The sequence below is a fragment of the Porites lutea genome, chromosome 9 (assembly GCF_958299795.1).
Source record: "Porites lutea chromosome 9, jaPorLute2.1, whole genome shotgun sequence".
Taxonomy (NCBI): domain Eukaryota; kingdom Metazoa; phylum Cnidaria; class Anthozoa; order Scleractinia; family Poritidae; genus Porites; species Porites lutea.
In genome coordinates, this window is record NC_133209.1 from 10,906,073 (window position 1) to 10,925,701 (window position 19,629).

Genomic DNA, 19,629 nt, shown 5'->3' on the forward strand with positions numbered 1-19,629 from the left:
CTCGCGCGTTGATTTTCTGTATTCAAAAGTCGTTTTCCACTAAATTCACGGAAATTTTTAATTCGCGTTAATATCCAATACCTTAATTTCTTGGAGCGTTAATTTCCTATAACAAGACGCTATCGGAGCGTCCACTTGGGTGTCGTTGTATTGCGCGTATGTGAGGATTTTCTGTGTCAGGCACGTGTGAGTGCCGCAATGTTGTTAATTGCTAACGAATACGTGAAGCCATAGTGGATGTTGCTTAGTATGTAAATGGCTCGAATTTTTTCCCGGAATTCCTATCGTAAACTGGCTCAATGAATAGCAAACGCGCAAGACAACCAAGAAATGTTATAGACTGGTAGCAACCTCTCTATTTTGAGTAGCAAGCAAACGCGCGAGTGAGCTCTCACTTTCTTTCCTTGCACATTGCTCACGCCTCTCCCCCTCGAGCCACTGGCGCGTGACTTCTCTCCACATCCCATAAATGGAGAGCTTGCTCGCGGGCTGTTAAGGTTTTCATAGCTGTGAGAGATGGTTCATCATCATCATAATGGCTCAGTCAATTCCAAGCATACCCATACCCCTAAAAGCATTTGTCAAGTGCTGACATCTCCTTTGGCTCGCGACATCTGAGGAAGAGCGTACAAAATTGCTCAAACTCTCGTCTTAGCGAAACCCGTCGATTCCAATCTTTTTTGCGAGATTTAATATCTCCAATTATCGAAACAAATCGCTCCGTTTCTAGGTAAGAAAAAACCTCCTTCCAAACTGAAAAGTGTCCCTGTTTTGTCTTGAATTATTGAAAATGCCTCGCCATGATTTTGTATAATGTTGTAATAATGTTTGATGTTGGGTAAATAGGTAACTCAGCACAAAGACAACGTCTTCGAGGAACATTTTGAAATCTTAACTTCATCATTAAACAGTTCGAAAACAACAAAAATTTATAATTAAAGGGAAGTTTTGGTTCACCACATTAAACTAAATAATAACATCAGTGAAAAGGAAACACGTAAAATGTTTTGGCCTTTTCCTTTGAAAAAGCTGTCATGTAAATTGTAGACGTTCTCAAGGACTGATGCCTGCTCCGGACATGATACAAACACCTTGATATTCTAACGATCATCTTTCTAACCAAAACCTTTCCGAAACATCTCAAAGTCTAGCAAGATTCTTCAAAAACAATAATTATTTTTCCAAACTTGGTGAAAGCAAATGGGAAAAAAGATAGAAAACTCAAGATATCCAAACACGTCAGGTCGAACTTCATGGGGAAAAGAGACTGCAATATCCTGAGTTTTCGGCTACGTGGAGGTCAGCGGTTTAAGTTGCGTCATGACTTGGATTGGTTGCCCACTTCATTTTTGGCCTTCGGAGCGGCGCGACGGTAAATTCGTTCCACGTTGCATGTACACGATGAAAACAAATCAACAAACAAAAAAAACACTTCCGAGCCTTTCCTCACCTCTTTCAGAAGACCACAAATGATCGATTTTTGACTTTTTTGCTACGAAGCATGCGAACCAACGCTTGTAGCCATTCTGGCCATCATTTAAATTTATTAAACCAGAAGTCAAGATAGTAGCAAACTAAGTAATTTTCACCAATTGCTCCTTTTAAACAATTTTATCTCAGCAATCATTTTCAATTGAACCAAGCGAATGTTTTTGTCCCTTTTCTTCCATTTCCCGCACGAAAGTCACTAGAGCACAATGCTATAGCTAATTCAGTTTCACGTGACAAACCACATTAGGTCACGGTCGCGCAATCGGCTCATCCGTCAGCTTAGTGTCTGATTAGTGGCACGCTAGGGAAGGGGTTCTGAAGGCGCAGACCCCCACCTTATTTTTTATGGCCAAACTAAGGCCCTCAGGGGCTGGATTATTGGGGCCCCCACTTACTTAACGATCTGAATCTGCCACTGTAGAGGGAAAAATGCCGCAAGTCCCTCTAAACATTTCACCAAGTTTGAATCAATAATAGTTTGGGGAAATGTTGAGAGAGATTTCAGGCCTTTTCCCTTTGACTCCCATGGTAAGTTTAATGTCTCCCTTCTTTGTGTGGTGGAGAGTACAAACTAGACTCTGTCAAACGGCTGTCAGTTGTGCATAGTCTAGAAGTTGACAGAATTATTTTAAGATCTATATGGAAATGCTTAATTCCTGTGGTATCTCTTGTACTTTCAGCTTAACTTCCCACTTCCTTTTCCTGATGTGGATCTTTTCTCTAAGACGAGGTAAATGTTTGAATACATAAAGTATACATACAATGCATAAGCTATGAGGATGTTAGTGGAAATCAGTTACATTATTTTATCCTTTCAGTTGTTCTTTGCTTTGAGATTTCTTTTATGAACCTAGTTATTAAGCTGCTTCTGCAATGCTCCTTACACCATTTCCAAGTTACCACGTACTTGGCTTTTACTAGTGCCAGTCTAGAACATGATTTTATTTCCTTAATGCAAATTTTCTAAATTCTCTCATATGGTGTCAAGTGTTTACTGTTTAACACTCTGAATTATTTTGCAGTCATCCAGAGTATATTGATGTTGCTCTTGCTCAGACTGTCTCAGGTAAATAGCAATCCTTCAGTTGATATCTGTTCGGAACTGAAATTTTATTTTCTGTTAGATTGTTCGGGAACTAGGCCCTAAGTTAGTCTTCAGGGGCTCGGATCCCCCTTTGGTTTTTTTGACATGTGTTTTTTCGCTTGCGTTGTGAATTCTTGTAGTTTGTTCATCATGTTTATGTTTCGTAAATACTGCTGATTTATGCAAGAAATCGTTTTTTTCAATATCCATACCATTCATGCTTTTTTTAAGTGGGGTAGAATTACCATATTTGCTTCTAAGAGAGTCACAGCGCTTATCAAACTTTTTCAACAGGCCAGTGCACTTTTTTGAGGTTGGCGTTAAGTCAAAGGCGGCGCTTATTTTAAACTGTGTAATTATTTAAGAGACGACGACACGGACTTTTCTTTTTTTTGTTGTGTTAAGGAAAGAATGAACAATATGTGTTTTACAGTCAAACCTCATTGTACGATCACCTCCCGTAAGTGACCGTGCACCTCCCATAAGCGACCACTTATCCAAAACACCCAAATATTTTAGTTAGAACCTCTTGTAAACGACCACTTCTTGTAAGTGACCACGACCACCTTTAAGGATGACGGTTTTAAAATTTTCCATTTCCTCTTCTAATCGACAACCTGATACAATAGTCTGATCTTTGTGTTCGCTGTATACTCTGCTGCTCAGAGTATGAGAAGAACTTTTAGAAAAAACGTGGATTTAAATATATTGTAACCTAAAAGTTACATGCAATACATTCTCTCAAAAAAGTAGATATATCTGGACTTCTCCTTGTAAAAGACCTCCTGCAGCACGACTCTAATCGACCACTAAACTCTTCGCATTTTAGGTGGTTACTTGGTTAGAGTCTTGATTGCATTGATGAGGGTTGGCATCAAGCCTTCTTCACGTACTTAAGGGAAGATGAAGGAAAAAACATAGAAGATTCTGGTAGTTGTAGGTGTAGTAAATTGACATCATCGTCAAAATAGCCTATTAGTTTCTTTGCAAAAATTCACTGTATTGAAATAACAATTTTCCCATGATTTATTAAGTGTACTCTAACACGGCTTTTTTTTTATGCAGAGAAACATCTGAATATGCAAGTGGTTTTTTTACCTAGCAAAGGTAATGTAAATAAGTTGTTCAAATGTTTATAAGTTCTTGCCGGTGTATTTGTCAATTAATGGAAGTTATAACGTATAACAGTCCCTATTTGAAAGTACAACATACCTTTCCCTAATTTAAGAGGCACATAGTACGACTGTTCTGCCGCCGCCTTTCAGTTTGTGAATCTTGCTTTGTTCGTCTTCTTCTGATGGTCTTTTTCAAGTAATCTTTGACCTTATTATGGCTTCCTTGTGTTATATGGAATGGTAATGTGTGGTATCTTTGTTTTTAATTACAGGTTCTTTTTATATTTGCCTTCAACACCCAGTATCTGGAGAAACAACTGAATCACAGGTATACAAGAGTTCTTTTGGTTTATCCGCCCTAAAAGGACCTCTCCTGTTTAAAAGGGCTATCTCAGGGGGTTTAATATTGCTCTTTTAGGTCAATTCTTTGCTGAAGTCATTATCAATTTAGTGCCTTTACCCATACACAAAATGCTCCTGCATGTACATGTACATGCAGGAGTTATAAAAAAGATACATTTGTATATACAAAGACAAATTTCATCAGGGAGCAATAACCATAATAATCTTTTTGGTGATTTCTAGAGACAATTGGGAATTCGATTGATGCAAAGCCTCGTTTTAGCTTCTTAAAAAGATCATTAACAGATAGCGCGACATAACCCCTTGACGTAAGTTTAGAAGAGTGAGGGGTCATATTATAATTACAGAGCTCTTCGGGACCATCAGCAGAAGGGCATCCCAGTCAGTTGGAGTATTCTGTCTATGTTCTGCATCATGGTGAGTCAGTCAAGCTTACTTACTGAAATACGTTTGGCGCCTCAATCTTTATTTTTGTTGTGCTGTACTTTCATACGCCCCTCCTCAGCCTCCCCCCCCCCTTCCCCATTACAAATGAACTGTCCCCATGAGTACTATCAGAGCCAACCCTTTCCTTACCGACGTTATTTTAAAGGCTTCCGCTTGTTGCATAAAAAAATGAGAGAGAACGAGAGCGAAACGAGAATTTACATGTACTTTAGTTAAACTAAGTTCAAAAAACTAAATTTCTGTAAAGTTGCTAAATACTCTACATAAATAATTATTAACCTCGATAGAATATATTTTTTCCAAATGTTTACGTTTTTAACTTTGGGTATATTTGAATTTTCCACTGAAGGTTGTTTGATGCACTGCGTGTTACCTACTGTGACCCTGCCAACCACTGATCTACAAAATTATCGCCTGTTCTTCTCTTCTCTCAGTAAGTTTTCTAACTACTATAAAGTTCATTACAAAGCTCGAAATTTGCGTTTAACGCCTGTTGCTTATGCTATGAAATAGATATATCTGACTGAATTAATTGCGATGTCCATTTTGATGGAATTAGAAAGGTAACCTGCGTAGCTGGCGGTTTTGTTCGGGCGCGCGCGTAAACAAGGTTAGTGAGTAGCAAGGCGGCGAAGAGCGCGTGAACGAACACCCCAATCTCCTCGCGGCTTCGCTGCTTTCGCCCGCGCTAAGCTTGTTTGCCCAACCAGACAAAACCACCAGCTTCGCAGGCTATCAAAAAGGGAAATAGTTGGCTTCGTACACCTTCAATCAAAAAAACGTAGGCCAGACACTAGCAGGCACATGGCCTGGTACCTCTGAGCACTGAACGATGCTTCTTTAGTAGACTTTGCAGGATTATTCAGTAAATTAACTCTTCGTCATTTTATTCATTAGTAACGCGAGTAGAAAAATTGCCGAAAACCTCTGAATGAATTGATGGGAATAGTCCTTTTTACCTTCAGCTACTTTAGAGCGGCATTATTAATGACTGAATTTTAACTCACTAGATGACTATTTAATGGTGTTTCTTCCTGGTCGCTTCATGCACTTGTTGAACTGTAGTCCAGAACGAGAACCTTGCCATCACATCATCTTACAAGGTAAATCCGACTCTCGGCACTGTTGATCCTAAAAAGTGAGACGGGGTGCTTCAAAATTTTCTGTCGTGAAATGTATGACTTCCTTATGTTGTTATTGTGCCTTTTGTGCCAATTGTCATCCCACTATGCTACAGTCGAAAGATCAAAGTGGAACTAGAGGTCTTAAGACTTCAGTCCTAAGCACTGAAGAAGTACAACAACCTTGAAGCTCAGCTCCTGTTCATGAAGAGAGTTATACTGGAAACATACAGTGGTAGTTGTGTACCAGAAAGCATGCTTAAGATGTCAGGGATCGGCGCAAGGTATCTTTCCTATCTTGAAAATCTGACCCTCTCTTACGGTGGGGGTTTCTTAATTGAGGGTGTAAGTATGTGTGATCTTTACGTTGGCTACCCTGTATGGTTGTTATCGTAGGCAACGCTATTGGTTATCTTTTTTTTCTCTGAATCAGTTGTGTGCTTCCATTTAGGTGATGCTGTCCCAAAGCTTTCTTCCACGGACGTTTCCTCGGATGAGCCGCGGTTGCTATTGTATCTAAATAAAGAAATTTCTACTTCTTTACAAACAGGTGAAAAAGAATGGTTTAAATTTATTTCTTCTAAACAAGACTAAAATACTTCATGTATCGTATCTTCGTTTCTTACCTTTTCGTTTTTGATTTTTTTTTGTGTTCTTTCTTTAATTGTAAGGTTTTTTCCTGTTTTTCTTAACCTATTTTACTTTTTTTTTACCTAAGGTAAAGTTATGTCTCTTTTTTTTTAGGGCCTTACATTTTTGACAGCATGTCTGGCAATGCATACAAGTACAATTTTGATAAGGCAGCTCTTGCAGACCTTTTCGCTAGGTATGTCACACAGCTACGTAGCTGTGTAAACATTTACCACGCTATGAATATAACTGAGAACCCGAGACCGGGCTGGTTTATCGGATAGCCCACCTTTTCACAAAAACATTGAGAATTTTTTTAAAATGTAAATAGTGGTAAGGCGAGATTTCCGACCAGTTGACTGGGCTTTTATAAGGAGGACCTTACCTTTTTGAACAAAAAGATTTAATCTTTTGGGTAGCACATGATTTTTCCACGCGTTTTTGTGGGCTAAGCCCTTAAATATAAGAGAAGAAGTACTAGCTTCACAGTCCTGGTGGTGATGTCTGACTATTAATGACAGAAGATGCCATTTACTTTTCATTTAGACGTTCTCACAGTGTTATTAGGGAGCTACGTCAACCGGCAGTGGACTTTTTTACATTCTTAGCTTTGCTTTTGCCCAGATTTTCGGACAAATCGTCTCTATAAGCGTGAAGACACTTGGCAGGGCGAATTTGCTAGCGTTAAGGAAACCCCCCCTTGCGTAAGCTCCCTATTTATAAAAGGGTGGTGGAGTGATCTTAGTTGATTATTTTTTCATTATTTTGTCTGGACAGGACCCATATGCCAAGTACACGTTTGGCCATACTTCATCTGGCTGTTATTCACTTAAGAGATTCTAACTTAATAAAAAAGGTGAGATTTCCAGCAAGAAACCCTATTCACGGGTAACCGCAAAAGACAGTCCATGGGCAAACCAACAAAGAACCTGTTCCCAGGAACCTAACACAATCCTTTGAATACTGTTATTCTCAATTCATGCTTGGATGTGACTAGGTGAAACATTCTGTGTACAATCTTCCTCAAATCAATCTCCAATCTTCTTCAAACTTTATCGCGCCTATTTGGACACGCTTAATTTGTCAAATGTAGGCGATTTCTCCTGAAGTTGAATTCTTAGGGGCTTTTATCCAGCTTCAAAAAGAGAAAGTATGTTCACGTCCTCCATAAAACGTCGAATTAGTAGGTTTCACATCGTAGTCGTGTAGTGAAAGTCAAAGAGATGTACTCAGTAAAAAAGCGTGCACGTGGAGAGCTGTTGTTGCTCATGAAACCGTCGTCGTCATTGCTTAAGTTCCCTTAAGCTACGAGCAAACGGATGCGACAACTCCCAACAATGTTGGGACCTGCAGTGCATCGTGGAAAGGATACAACCCATAAGACTTTGGAGACCATTTGTAATGCGCGTGCGTGGCCCCAACAACGTCGGATGAGCTGTGCAAACGGATCCATTGTTGCGCTATCCTTTGGCGATCACGGAACAAAAGAAATACTGGGAGTTGGCTCAAAAGTTTGACCACAACAACTCCTAACAACGAGCAGCGACATGCAAATGGACACAACATGGAACATCCAACAATGTTGGGAGTTGCTGAACAACAATGTTGCGTCCGTTTGCACGGGGCTTGATAATGCTGAAATACAGCCGCATTATTGCGTTGGTAATGAATGGCAACAGCAGTAAAGAAAAAGTTTAAGAACTGTATAATTTACTCTTGCTTTAAAATTAGCGATGTTAGTGTGAGAGGAAGGAACCAAATATTTTGAGGTTTATTTCTTCATTTAGTGAATTGTTAAAATACAGTTTCTGTAATTTTGTAACTTCCTCAGATTTTTGAGCACCTAAGCCACGACCCTGCAAGTCCAGAATGTTTAGACCTTCTGCGAGAATATCTTGTGGGTAAGTAGTCACTTTTTGTTTAATTTCAATTTAAGACGGAGACCTGACACTTATGCCCAAGATTGAACGCAGGTTTTTTTTTTTAATACAAGTATTTCATGCATGTGTATGACTGGGTTATATCTTTCTTTTTTAACGTGTTTTTCTTGAGGACACTATGTGATCTATTTTTACACCTACCTCATGTATTCAGTGGGCTCAAGGGAGGATACCGACTTAATACAGGTTTAACCCTTTAAACCCTAGTATCAAAATTGAGATTCTCCTTTACTGTCCTTATACTTTTTCAATAGAAGTAGTGGGGAGAATTTGTGGAAATATCAATTAGATTCTTCTTCCCTGATCATGTACTCAATTCTCATGACCACTCTGTTTTCTAAATCATTGATATTATAAAGAGAAACTTCATAATGATCACTCTTGGGGCTTCAAGGGTTAACTTCATCGTCATTCGACAGGTTCAACGTATGGAACTTTTAGAAGAGAACTGGAAAGAGAAGTTATCACCTTAATTCCGTTCACTTGTGTTGACACCTACAGAGGCCATTTGGAAAAGGTGAAATTTATACTCCACAAAAACACCAGCTGCATGTTCTGAGTCCATGTACATGCAGGTTCTTTACCATTTACAAAAAGTTTCCGGAAAATCCGGGTGGAAAGTAAATGGAATACGACTTTTTGGGTTGTTAAGGGGGCAACGGAACATCTTAAAAGGTAGTCCTGTTTTACCGGACGGAATGTTCCAAACGGAAATTCGAGTTCCATTTCTTCAAAGCCGTCTTTGATACCAGTTCCAGGCTTTCGCGGCCGTTTTTTGGCAGGTGGAACTGATTTGAGCAAATGGTAAACGCGATTCCGAGAGGAAATTTACCACGCCTGAATTTTGTTTACCATTTACCCAAACAGTGAACCGACCGACTCGCCCTTGTAAAAGGTAAACAACCGCACCTTTTTTTTTTCGTTTCCGTTGCTTTTTTTTGTTTTTATTTTGAGGCCTTATGTAATGCATAAGCTGTGCGGAAGGTGCGTCACGATCACGTTTTTTTATACTTAAAAGATATCATTCAATTCTAATTGGCTAAAAAGGAGTGTAATCTATAGACTAAAAATTTCACAAGCCTAAATTTTGTTGGTCTTCGAAATGTTTACTCGGACGTGTCTATTTATTCCATCTTGCGCTCGAAATCATATGATTTCCTCTACAAATTCAATACAGAGCAAGCCCTGCCTCTTGATAGTTCTTTATTTCACTTTTTTGCAGGATATCAACAGAAAAAGAATTGCCCAAATTTCCTGCTCGTTTGTAAAAGATAACAACATTGAATTTCAGGGTGTAAAGGTTTGTAAACATCTAATCAGTCTCTTATTAGAAACCAGTCGATCCTCTCTAACAAGACCTTGATCCCGCGTTTGTCTCTGACTTTATTATTTTGTTCCTCTCTCAGGGAAAAATGAAACAAGGGGATTTTTGGACAGCTCTACTTCAAAATACAAAGCGACTGCCTCCACGGTCAGTTCCACATCAGTTACGAATGGATGGTACACATTTCCCTAGTCAGTAGAACCTGTTATTTGTGGGGCCTTGTAAGAGCTGCCTATATAGTTACATTTTTTGCCTCATTAGCATATGCCTTGTATTCTCTGATCAAGCTTTTAAAACAAACTCTCTGAATATCGACAGAGCATACAACTTCAGTTATCTGTGTAAATTTGAATCAGATATACCGAATATTTTTCGGAGAAATTATCTTCGGAAACTCAGAATTTTGCAAAGAATGTATGGGCTTATTAGGGAGTTTAAGCAGCAACGTTTATGAGCGACGCACGTCAACCGGAAGTAAGCGTTTTTCTTTTTAATACATCTTGGCGCTACCAAATTTGTATTATAAGTGTCTTTACTCTTTTAGAGACGATTTGCCCAAGAATTTGCTCAAAATCACAGCTCAAGAATGCAAAAATGTCACTTCCGGTTGACGGGCGTTGCTCAAAAACGTCGTGGCTGAATCTCTTTTTTAAATTTAGGCTGATATAGCAAAAGAACGGGAACGTCAGTGATGATGGGAAAGCGCGTGGAAAGGACTTAAATCGACTTCCGGTGCCAAATTTGCCGCTCTGCCATTGGTCAAGCCAGTTGTTTGATTTGCGCGCGCAGTCGTCAACTGACGTTCCCGTTCCGTCGCTAAATCAACCTAATAAACGCTTTTGCAGTTTTTGATAGCCGCTATTTGCCTTTTTATTGCGTACATAGAGCTGAAAATTGCACAAACTGTTCAAATTAACCATTTCTTTAAACTTTTAATGTATGCTAGTGAATTTAAAACAAAGGAAATACAAAAATTAACTGCAATAAAAAAATTAACTGCAATATATACAACTGTTCAATTAGTGTTTGGGTGATCACCTCCCACCACCCACTCAGTTGTTCGACCAAGTTAAGTGGTCGCCATCATTAAAAACAGAAGGAGATTGGAAAAAACGTGAACAGAATGGCTTGTCTTTAAAGGTTCTAAACTGTTCCAGAGCTTAATAGCTCGATAGTAAAGGGTTCTTTTTTCGGAGGCTGATCTGAAAAGAGGGATGTTTAGTTTTTTGGCTACTTCGAGTTGTTCTTTTGCTAACTTGCTCACGAGGTAAGAATTGGGATGCTCACGAGGTAAGAATTGGGAAGTAAGATATTCAGGGGCGTGACCGGTCATGCATCTGAAGGCCATGATAGCTTGGCGATTATACAGTTGGTCCTTAACCGGCAACCGATGTTGTCGCTCTAACCTCTGTGCTAGGCCGTGTGAACTATGTTCTTTTAGGAGAAAAAATGCTGGATATTGTTCAATATTTACGTTTAGATAGTCAACCCGGTTTTAACACACCGGTTTCTGTCTTACGCTACACTGTCTTGAATCCTTTAGATAACGACCTTGTTTGCTTTGTATGATGGTAAATTTCTTAGAAGAATTTTCTTTATTTTTCTTAATCGCGGATTAAGGTTTCAATTAAAAGTCCCGAATGCTGATTTGTTTGAGCAGGAGTCTGATAGTGACGAGGAGGTGGGTAGAAGTTAGTCTTATGATGCATGTCTTGTCTTGTCTTGTCACTACTGTTTTAGGTAAATTCTGTGCAGAAGATGTCAAACAAATTTCATCAGGGAGCATTAATCATAATTTTTTTAGTGTTTTTTGCAGGCATGGCATTAAAACTTGAAAAAGCTGGCTTAACTTTGTCAAGTTTCCATCCATGTCCACCCTTGCCATCTCCAGCAAAAGACGACATGGAACAGTTTCAGTGCCTAAATATGGTCTTATTTTTGGAATTCAGTTGATGTGAAAAACGTTTTAGCATTTTTCAGGGGAGCAAAGGTGTCGCAGTGGTGAGAGCGCTCGCCTCCCACCAGTGTGGCCTGGGTTCAAATCCCGGCGTCGAAGCCATATGTGGGTTGAGTTTGTTGTAAGGTTCTCTCCTTTGCTTCGAGAGGTTTTTCTCCGGGTACTCCGGTTTTCCCCTCTGCTCAAAAACCAACATTTCCAAATTCGGATTCGAACCATTTAACGGCTGTTTGCGTTGTGAAAATGCATGCAGATAATATGTTTATGTTAATGACGTTATGATTTTTATTGCAGACGGAGGATGCACCACCGGAGACCAGTCTTGTGCAGTCGCTCTACAGAAGACTTTCTGTTTCCAAGTAATGGCATGTTTATTAATTCCCTTATACATAGTAAACAGCGCGAATTCCTCCCTTCAAAGTAGCTCGTCGTTTGCTATTCTCGACAAAAATATTCTCTCATGTTGGAATCCGCCACTATGAAAATCAGAAGGAAACTGGTGCGAGTTAACTTTCGCAAAGACTTGTGGGACTGCTACAAGGTACAAGACCAATATCTGATTGGCGCGCCCGCATTAACGATCCCAGAAACAATTGCGGGGCTTATTTCAGCTCCAGTTTCCTCCTCGGTTTTTAAGATGGCGAATAGACCTTATTCAAGACACCCGCCATCTTTGCAGGCGCTTAAGGACTGATGGGAGAGCAGTGATGTCACGTGGTTTCTCAGGGGGCAAACAAAACATGAAATTTGCCAATGCAAGAAACCGTTTCGGCTCCAGAACCCTTCTCGTTTTTAAAGTGGTGAATTAACAGGGTCTTTCGTTCCATAGGCGGCTTTCTCGTGCGGGAAGTAGTGAGTCTCTTTCCTCTCATGGAAGCAACAGTAAGTTTTAATGATTTGTTTGACTCTTTTGCGCATTTATGTTAGCTTACTAGCACTTCTATTGAAAGTGAGGAATTATATCAACAACTAAGGTTAGGCGGAACGAGAACCTGTATTGATGTTTATCTTCCTTATAACCAGAAAATAGAGATTCCTTCGATACCACAGAACAACGCAGATCAGTTTTTGAGATCAAAAAACAAAATTTGGTGAGTATGCTACACGTCTTGTACGTATGTATTATGCAGAGAGTACTAGCATGTTGACTGGCCTTCTTTACTATCCTGTGAATGCAGCCGACTCATCGCTCTTCATCGCTGGGGACGCTTCAAAGCGTGCCTGGCGCCGAGGAGCGCTGAGAGGCGGCTGTATTCACAGGTTTCTCGTGTACAGCATACTATTCAATCCATCCTCAACACCTAGATGGTAGCCCCCGGTCTTGTTGTTCACAAGCAAATTAACGCTTTCACGGGATAAGGGTGGGTGGGCTTTTAATGTATTTAAGGGCTTTTATTATCACAGGGCAGGGCTGACAGGACTTGACCATGGCAGAAAATTGACTTCTGAGACTTCGTTTTCGTTTTGCTCTTCCCCGCCCTGAAAAAAAACATGGTGACATGGGAAATAGTTCAGCAGCAGTCTCTGGGTTGGCGATTATTCCGATCTAACTTCTATTCTTTTACGACAAGCAGGGCAGCAATTAATTTTGATGAATTTCAGGGTTTTGGTTCACCTTTTTCTTGTCTATATTTTGCAGACTATAGATCGTCTGGCATCTCATTTACAAAACCATTTACCAAGGGAAGCTAAAGTTAAAATACAAAATATCGCTATTGAATATGTCAAGTGCCAGGTGTGTATCTTATTGACACAAGCTATCCACCTTAAAACTTCTACTTCAATCGAACTTGACTCACCAACGGAGCATTTGAGTGTCGGAGAACCCAGGGTTGCTAAGTGCGCCAATTTCAAGGGAGTCTGGGTCAAGTCACAAAGTTGATTGATTGTGAATCCATTCCAGCGCATGTAAAATCACGATTGCTGATTGGTAGTTCTGCTAGCTTAATGACTTTAAGCTGGACAGTGTCAAAGATATAATTTCCTAAACATGTTCAAGCTATTGATTCAATTCAATTATCTTTAATTAGTTACTTGCACCCATTTACGACAGAATAATGCAACAATATGATGTAAATACAGAAACTGTGTAGTAAAGATTTTTTAAAAAAAAAATACTTACGTGACGACTTGACAAGAAGCTCAGGGACAAATAATTTGGCAGTCAACGTTTTATTTTCGGTTGTTGTTGTTGTTTTTCGTTTGGTTCCGCCGAAAGTGCCATTGGCTTGCGAATGTTTTCAATTTTTTTGTACTACGCAATTTATTAATCGCACCATTTTCAACCTGTAAAAACTACTTTCAATTTTTCTTATTTCTACAGGCTCGCCAATCGGAGCAGCTGCTTCGTTTGTTTAACCAAGCTTTGGAGTTCACTGATAACCCGTTTACTTTGCCTCTGTAAGTTGCATTTTATGTATTTTTCAATCAACGTGGTTTTGTAAAATTCAACAACCGCAAAAGTCTCGCGTTAAAACAGAAAAACTCGCGAGTGCAAGTTCTTAACAATAGCGATCTTAAAGATAGAGGTTTTTCGGTAGTTCCGGCTAACCGCTAACGTCATGAAGTCACATGACTAGGACCTTGCCGTCCTGTTTGGGGTTTGAGGTTCTCGTTTGTGCGGCTAGATCACCCTCAGGAGGTTAGTGACTCACCGCAAGGTTCTTTTGCACCCTAAGACATCACAATCTCACGTTTGAGAAGTTATATTACGGTTTACAGCTCACTTGGTTATTAATTATCGAACTCTTTTTCATCTGAACGTAATTTTGAAGACGATTTCTCAGCTAAACAAGGCAGCCGCGAGCAACCACCCGCGAATCTTATGTCCCAAATATGGGCAGACGGCTAACGTAAAACCGCTAACCGCTAACCGCTAACCGCAAACCGTTATCGTTTGCGGTAAGATAGCCAAACCTCGTGCTTAAGGTCTCAAATAACGTGAAAAAGCCGGAAACCGTTGGACAGGTTAAAAATGGAATACCGGTTAAGCTTTGATTCCCTCACACGTTAAAAGATCTCCGTTGCTATGGTGACATAAGAATTCGCGCCTTTCCCAGTAAAAAATGTTGAAGTGAAATTGCTTGGTATTTCATAGGTGTTTTAATGAACAGAACTTTGCAAAGCAGCTTGGAGATACAAAATGTCCTCTTCTCGTGTTGAAAAATATTTCAACAGTGTGTATTTTTCAACACTCGAACATAAACTTTGTATCTTCGCGCGACCATGTGATATCCTCTGTTTATCTCATGTTCTATTCTCCTGGATAGCTAGTACCCCTGGGTAGTTTATACGTCTTCTACTTGTAAGCATCCTCGTTTTTTTTTTTTGTTTTTTCAGCAGACCCTTAAGGACTTTGTTTGTTTGTTTGTTTGCCTTGTTGTTTTTAATGCAGTCGGTCTTATTGCAGATCTATGCGGGGAACAATGCGTGAAGTGGTTTATTTTCAGTTGGTAGAGAGATATTGCACAGCGGTCTCTGTGCTCAATTTTCCTTTTAGTACTGGTATGTTTCTGAAAATAATAATAATAAAAAATCAGTCATGCAGGTATTCAATCTTATTTTTACTGTTATTTTCATCGCGAATTGTCAGAGAATGAATGTGCTTCCTCAAATAAAACTGGCTACCAAATCTCTCGATCAGTCGAATAATTTTAATGAAAATGAGTACGATTAAGTGATACCTCATCCACAAGGCGAGGTTTCGGCGTCGACCACAATACAGATCGTATTAAGACCTTTCCTTTAGAGGCGTCCCCGATTACTAGGCTACGGCTGTACGTGTGGCCAGCTGGAAGATTTGACACGTTAATAAAGTTGAATGTTCAGTTCAGTTGAGTTCACAACTAAACAGTCACGCGGTAAAAACAAAAAACAAAAAACAACAACAACAAATAACACTTTACTGGGACTACTTTAATGTCGTTGTTTTACATTGCAATTTACAGGGTTTCGTTCAAGTATGACCTGTCTTGGATTTAGATGCTTGGATCGAAGGTATTAACTATTTCCGATCTCCCTAAAATAAATACATGTATGCTGGTAGATCTTAGACTGTGGATAATCTTTGAGTATTTTAATCGTTCTTTTCATGCAGAATGTTTTTGCAGTACGTGGATAATGGCGTGTTACATTTGACGAGGAAATTTATTTCTCGTCTTGTTGAAGGTACTTTAATGTTAGTATTCTCTTCCGGTTTTATTTTTCGTTCTGTTGAGGTTTGTAAATCACCTTGTCATCTTTTTGGGGCCATACTCAACCATCAGACAATCTCATCACTAGGGAGGTCACAACTTAGTAAGCTGTAACCTCCCTTGTGTGAACAGTACTGATCAAGTCACTGTAGATGAATGTCCTTTTTATTAAGGGAGGATTTCCTTGAAAAGAAGTGCTTTTCTTTCGCAGAGTTTGATGGTGAAAGGGAGGAAGAAGACTTTGTCTTTCAAATCATTTGTCGCCTGAAACACGTAAGTCGACTCTGTTAAGTGACAAGTAAAGATACTTAAACAACATGGGGAATGTATTCGAACTTGCGGAGCAGAGATTTCTGGAATCGTTTGGGGCAGGGACAAGGGTTAGTGACGATTTGTTGATTGTGTTCAAAGTCAACCATTAGCCATTCATTGCTTACACTGTCCAACGAACGATCTATGACTGAAATCATTGCGCTAAAAGCTTTTCCCAATTCTCCAGCCAAGGACTCCGCGCCCCATTTTTTGGACATAACGAGCTTCTTGTTTTTTGCTTTTTCGTTTGGTTTTTCTCACGTGCAGGATGCCGCCAAAGATGCCTTACTGCATTGGGAACACCCATTCAAAGCCAGGTGATTTGATGATTGTCCACTTGTGACTTATGCACCTATCAATGTAAACCCCGTGGGGGGGGGGGGGGGAGTGCGGGCAAGGGGTGGGGATTTGACAAATTTTAAAATTTTTTGATCAAATTCCCCAGGGTGGGAAACGAAAGGTCAATCAAAAGTGTCAAAAAAGTCCCCACCCCAGGGGGAAAAATCTAAACAAACAATACTATAATACTATATAAAACGAATAAAAGAACATTTCAAAAGTACGTTCTTACTACTTTTAAGGTTAACGTAAGCTCCGTTAAGTTACTCGCTGTAATTAAGTATTTTCGCTCCACTAGCATTTCTTATTTTTAACAACAAAATCACTCCAGGAAGATTGACCGTGCTGTTATAATATTAATGAAACGTAAAATGCTTTATAACATCTGCTCAACATGTCGGAACAGGTCAGATCAGTGCCTCGTAAAAAATCCTCTGACTTTCATGGTGGAATTCGATTTCAGTCGAGTTTTACAATCAGATGGGAACTTGAAGATAAAAACTTTCTCAAAATAGACATTATCTGTTTAGATGACAGTTTAAAGTATCGGATTATGGCGATTAAAACAAATGAAAACTTCATACTTTTCTCCAACAGCGTGACTTTCAGAAAGCCTCGAGGAACGGACTTGGTAACCGCTTCTGAATTGATACCAGGAAGACCAGGCTTCTGTGGGTCAAAGTCAAATGTCCCGACCCCGGGGTCGCTTCGCACGATCAAAAGCCCCACATGGGGATAGTCTCAGGCATCAAATCCCCACCCCATGCCCGCACTCCCCCCCCCCCCCCCCACGGGATTTACATTGATAGGTGCATTATCCTGATATGACTGCCCGTTATAGGAAAAGAAAACAAAGTCAGTACTGTCATTTAACCGTCATGACTTCTTTGACAAGCTAACACCTGCGCTTTTCCTAAAAGTAATTAGCTTTTTTGATTTTGTTAAAAACGTTTCTTACAGCTGGTCTTTTTTTAGCGAGCCTCGGTAATCTTACATGTATTATACAGCTTAACAGACTGAAATTAATGTCTATTTTGAGGTGCGCTTTTTTAGGTTTTTTTATCATCATTGTTTATATTCGTGAACATTCACGGACATTGTAATTAGCCGTAGCCTATTTTTTTTGCTACCTTGAAGTCTATATCGATTTCTTTATGTTTGTTGTCAGGTATCTTTCCCAGCGGATTGTGGAAGACTTGTTGATGACAGACAGTCCTGGAGGTATTGCTTTTTTTGTGTGTATGTTTGTAATAGTTTGTTTGCTAACAATACAGTTCAATGACCACACATTAGTGTAATGACCAAAGACCACAATCGGAAGGACAGCCTCAAGTACATAAGGTGTTTGAATATTATTGTGCGGCATTAACTGGTAAATAATTAATGACATAAAATCAAGGTAGGGAAATATCTCCAGTTCAGTTATGAAGTTCTTGTGAGCTGTTCTCTAGCTTATCATTTGAAAACGAACACAGACTGACAGTAATGGAAAAAGTTGGATTTGACTCCATTGTCGCTCGTTACCGGAAAACTGTGGTACCTCAGCTGTCCCTGCGTGCCTGAGTCGACTACCATCAACGCATGCATGTTCAGTAATCAAACAAACTTCATTTTGTACTGAATGATATTTTAAACAAAAAAAAAGTAAACGACTCAAACACCTTGGAGAAAGTACAACGTAGAGCATCCCATATTGGGCTAGACATGTCCTTAAATGGCCAACACTTCAACAAAGAAGATTATTTTCGTCGCTTACCGAGTGTTATAAGACAATAAACAGACCTAATGGACTAGATGCCACAGCATTTTTTATGTTTGCACGTGATTTTCGACCCTCAAGAGCTAATCACCGTTTTAAACTTAAGTTTGCATCGGCAACTTTGAATAGTTTTAAACATTCTTTTTTTATACGCGTAATCGATAAGTGGAATTATCTGCCCAAGGAAATTGCTGAGGCGAAAAATTTGAACATTTTTGAGAACAGACTGAGATGTCATGTTGCAAATTTTTCTAGTGAACACTAAGTTCTTCAAACGTGTAATATATTATATATTTTATATTTAATATTTTAAACAGTTGTAAATAATTAATGTTCTTAATTTATTTTATTATCAGGAGATAAACTAGAGAGGGATTTGTGAATAAACAGTTATTAACTTATTATTACATTTAATTATTAAACAATCACATGTCTGATTGATGGTTTATCGACAGGTGCGCGTGAGAATTTGGATTACTCGTACAGTGGCGCAAGAGACGCCACTTCTAATGGGAGACCAGCAAGTTTGTCGAGTAAGTCACCCTCATTTGTATTTTATGGAACTGGCAGTAACAGTTCAATTTAAGTTGGCTCCGTTATTTAAAGAAATCGAATTGATGGCTCGTCTTAACATAGAGCAATCCTTTGTCGAAATTCCAAACCAATTTCACAGCTGAATTTCGAAGGACTTTATGTTACGGCACTCTGCGTCAAAAATTTCACTGAAAGTTCTTTGGCATAATTTTTTTGATTACATCAATAAAATCTGATACCAGAAATTTCAGTCAAAAATATCAACAAAATTCTTGACTAGACTAGATTTCTTTGAAATTAAGCATTAATTGCGAAAACAAATATTTAATTACCACCAGTAAAATCGAATTATTTCATATGATAGTCGTAGTTCTCTTTAAAGTTTCGTAGTAATTGCTTTAAAACCGAAAAAGTTATGAGTAAAAGTTTGTTATAGTTCAATGCGCCTTTAATAACGGAGCCACCTTAAACAGCAGACAAATGTTGACGACAGCGTTCAATGAACGATTTTACAACAGGACAGTACTGATTCTTCACACTTTCTTCACATTCACTTGAGTTGTCTCTAGAGTGAATGCTACCGGTTCAGAGGCGAGAACCACCCCCCTTAGTCAGCGTATATAATAAAGAGCACCACTGGAGATCATTGATGCTGCAGCACAAGGTTCTATCCTTATACTTTTCTCGATCTTTCAGTTTCTTCAGACGGTGATTCCGATGTATTTCGTCCACTTGCCACTCTGATGTCAGCCCTAAAGAAAGGTGGTAAGTAAATTGCTCACTCGGTTGTTTTCCCATGAAGGCAGACTGGCCTGTTCATACCTGTATACAGCTATTTCGAGAAAGGTTGTCGGAGAAACATGTGCACGCGACAATCCGAAAGGTAATATGGGATATGATGAATACACTGTTCCTGACACTGTAGCTGTCGAACTTAGTTTTGTTGCTTTCCTTTAGCACTTTCAAACATAAGTCCATGGCCTCTCGTGCCATTTTTCAAAATTTCTTTGAAGAACAGTG

General features: G+C 39.3%; 1 protein-coding gene across 1 annotated transcript in view; it reads left to right on the forward strand.

The window, feature by feature from the left end:
• Positions 1-19,629, forward strand: part of LOC140948421 (protein pigeon-like) — a 29,667-nt gene that overhangs the window by 9,172 nt on the left and 866 nt on the right. The window contains exons 11-38 of the mRNA XM_073397658.1: positions 2,172-2,221; positions 2,514-2,557; positions 3,641-3,682; positions 3,963-4,018; positions 4,401-4,470; positions 4,850-4,933; positions 5,511-5,603; positions 6,073-6,171; positions 6,366-6,447; positions 7,029-7,107; positions 8,083-8,152; positions 8,611-8,708; positions 9,414-9,491; positions 9,598-9,662; positions 11,136-11,196; positions 11,767-11,831; positions 12,302-12,354; positions 12,496-12,563; positions 13,112-13,207; positions 13,796-13,872; positions 14,882-14,976; positions 15,420-15,468; positions 15,569-15,639; positions 15,877-15,938; positions 16,245-16,294; positions 17,485-17,537; positions 18,531-18,608; positions 19,306-19,374. Coding sequence (XP_073253759.1) covers positions 2,172-2,221; positions 2,514-2,557; positions 3,641-3,682; positions 3,963-4,018; positions 4,401-4,470; positions 4,850-4,933; positions 5,511-5,603; positions 6,073-6,171; positions 6,366-6,447; positions 7,029-7,107; positions 8,083-8,152; positions 8,611-8,708; positions 9,414-9,491; positions 9,598-9,662; positions 11,136-11,196; positions 11,767-11,831; positions 12,302-12,354; positions 12,496-12,563; positions 13,112-13,207; positions 13,796-13,872; positions 14,882-14,976; positions 15,420-15,468; positions 15,569-15,639; positions 15,877-15,938; positions 16,245-16,294; positions 17,485-17,537; positions 18,531-18,608; positions 19,306-19,374 — 1,957 coding nt within the window. The remainder of the gene's footprint in view (positions 1-2,171; positions 2,222-2,513; positions 2,558-3,640; positions 3,683-3,962; positions 4,019-4,400; positions 4,471-4,849; positions 4,934-5,510; positions 5,604-6,072; positions 6,172-6,365; positions 6,448-7,028; positions 7,108-8,082; positions 8,153-8,610; positions 8,709-9,413; positions 9,492-9,597; positions 9,663-11,135; positions 11,197-11,766; positions 11,832-12,301; positions 12,355-12,495; positions 12,564-13,111; positions 13,208-13,795; positions 13,873-14,881; positions 14,977-15,419; positions 15,469-15,568; positions 15,640-15,876; positions 15,939-16,244; positions 16,295-17,484; positions 17,538-18,530; positions 18,609-19,305; positions 19,375-19,629) is intronic.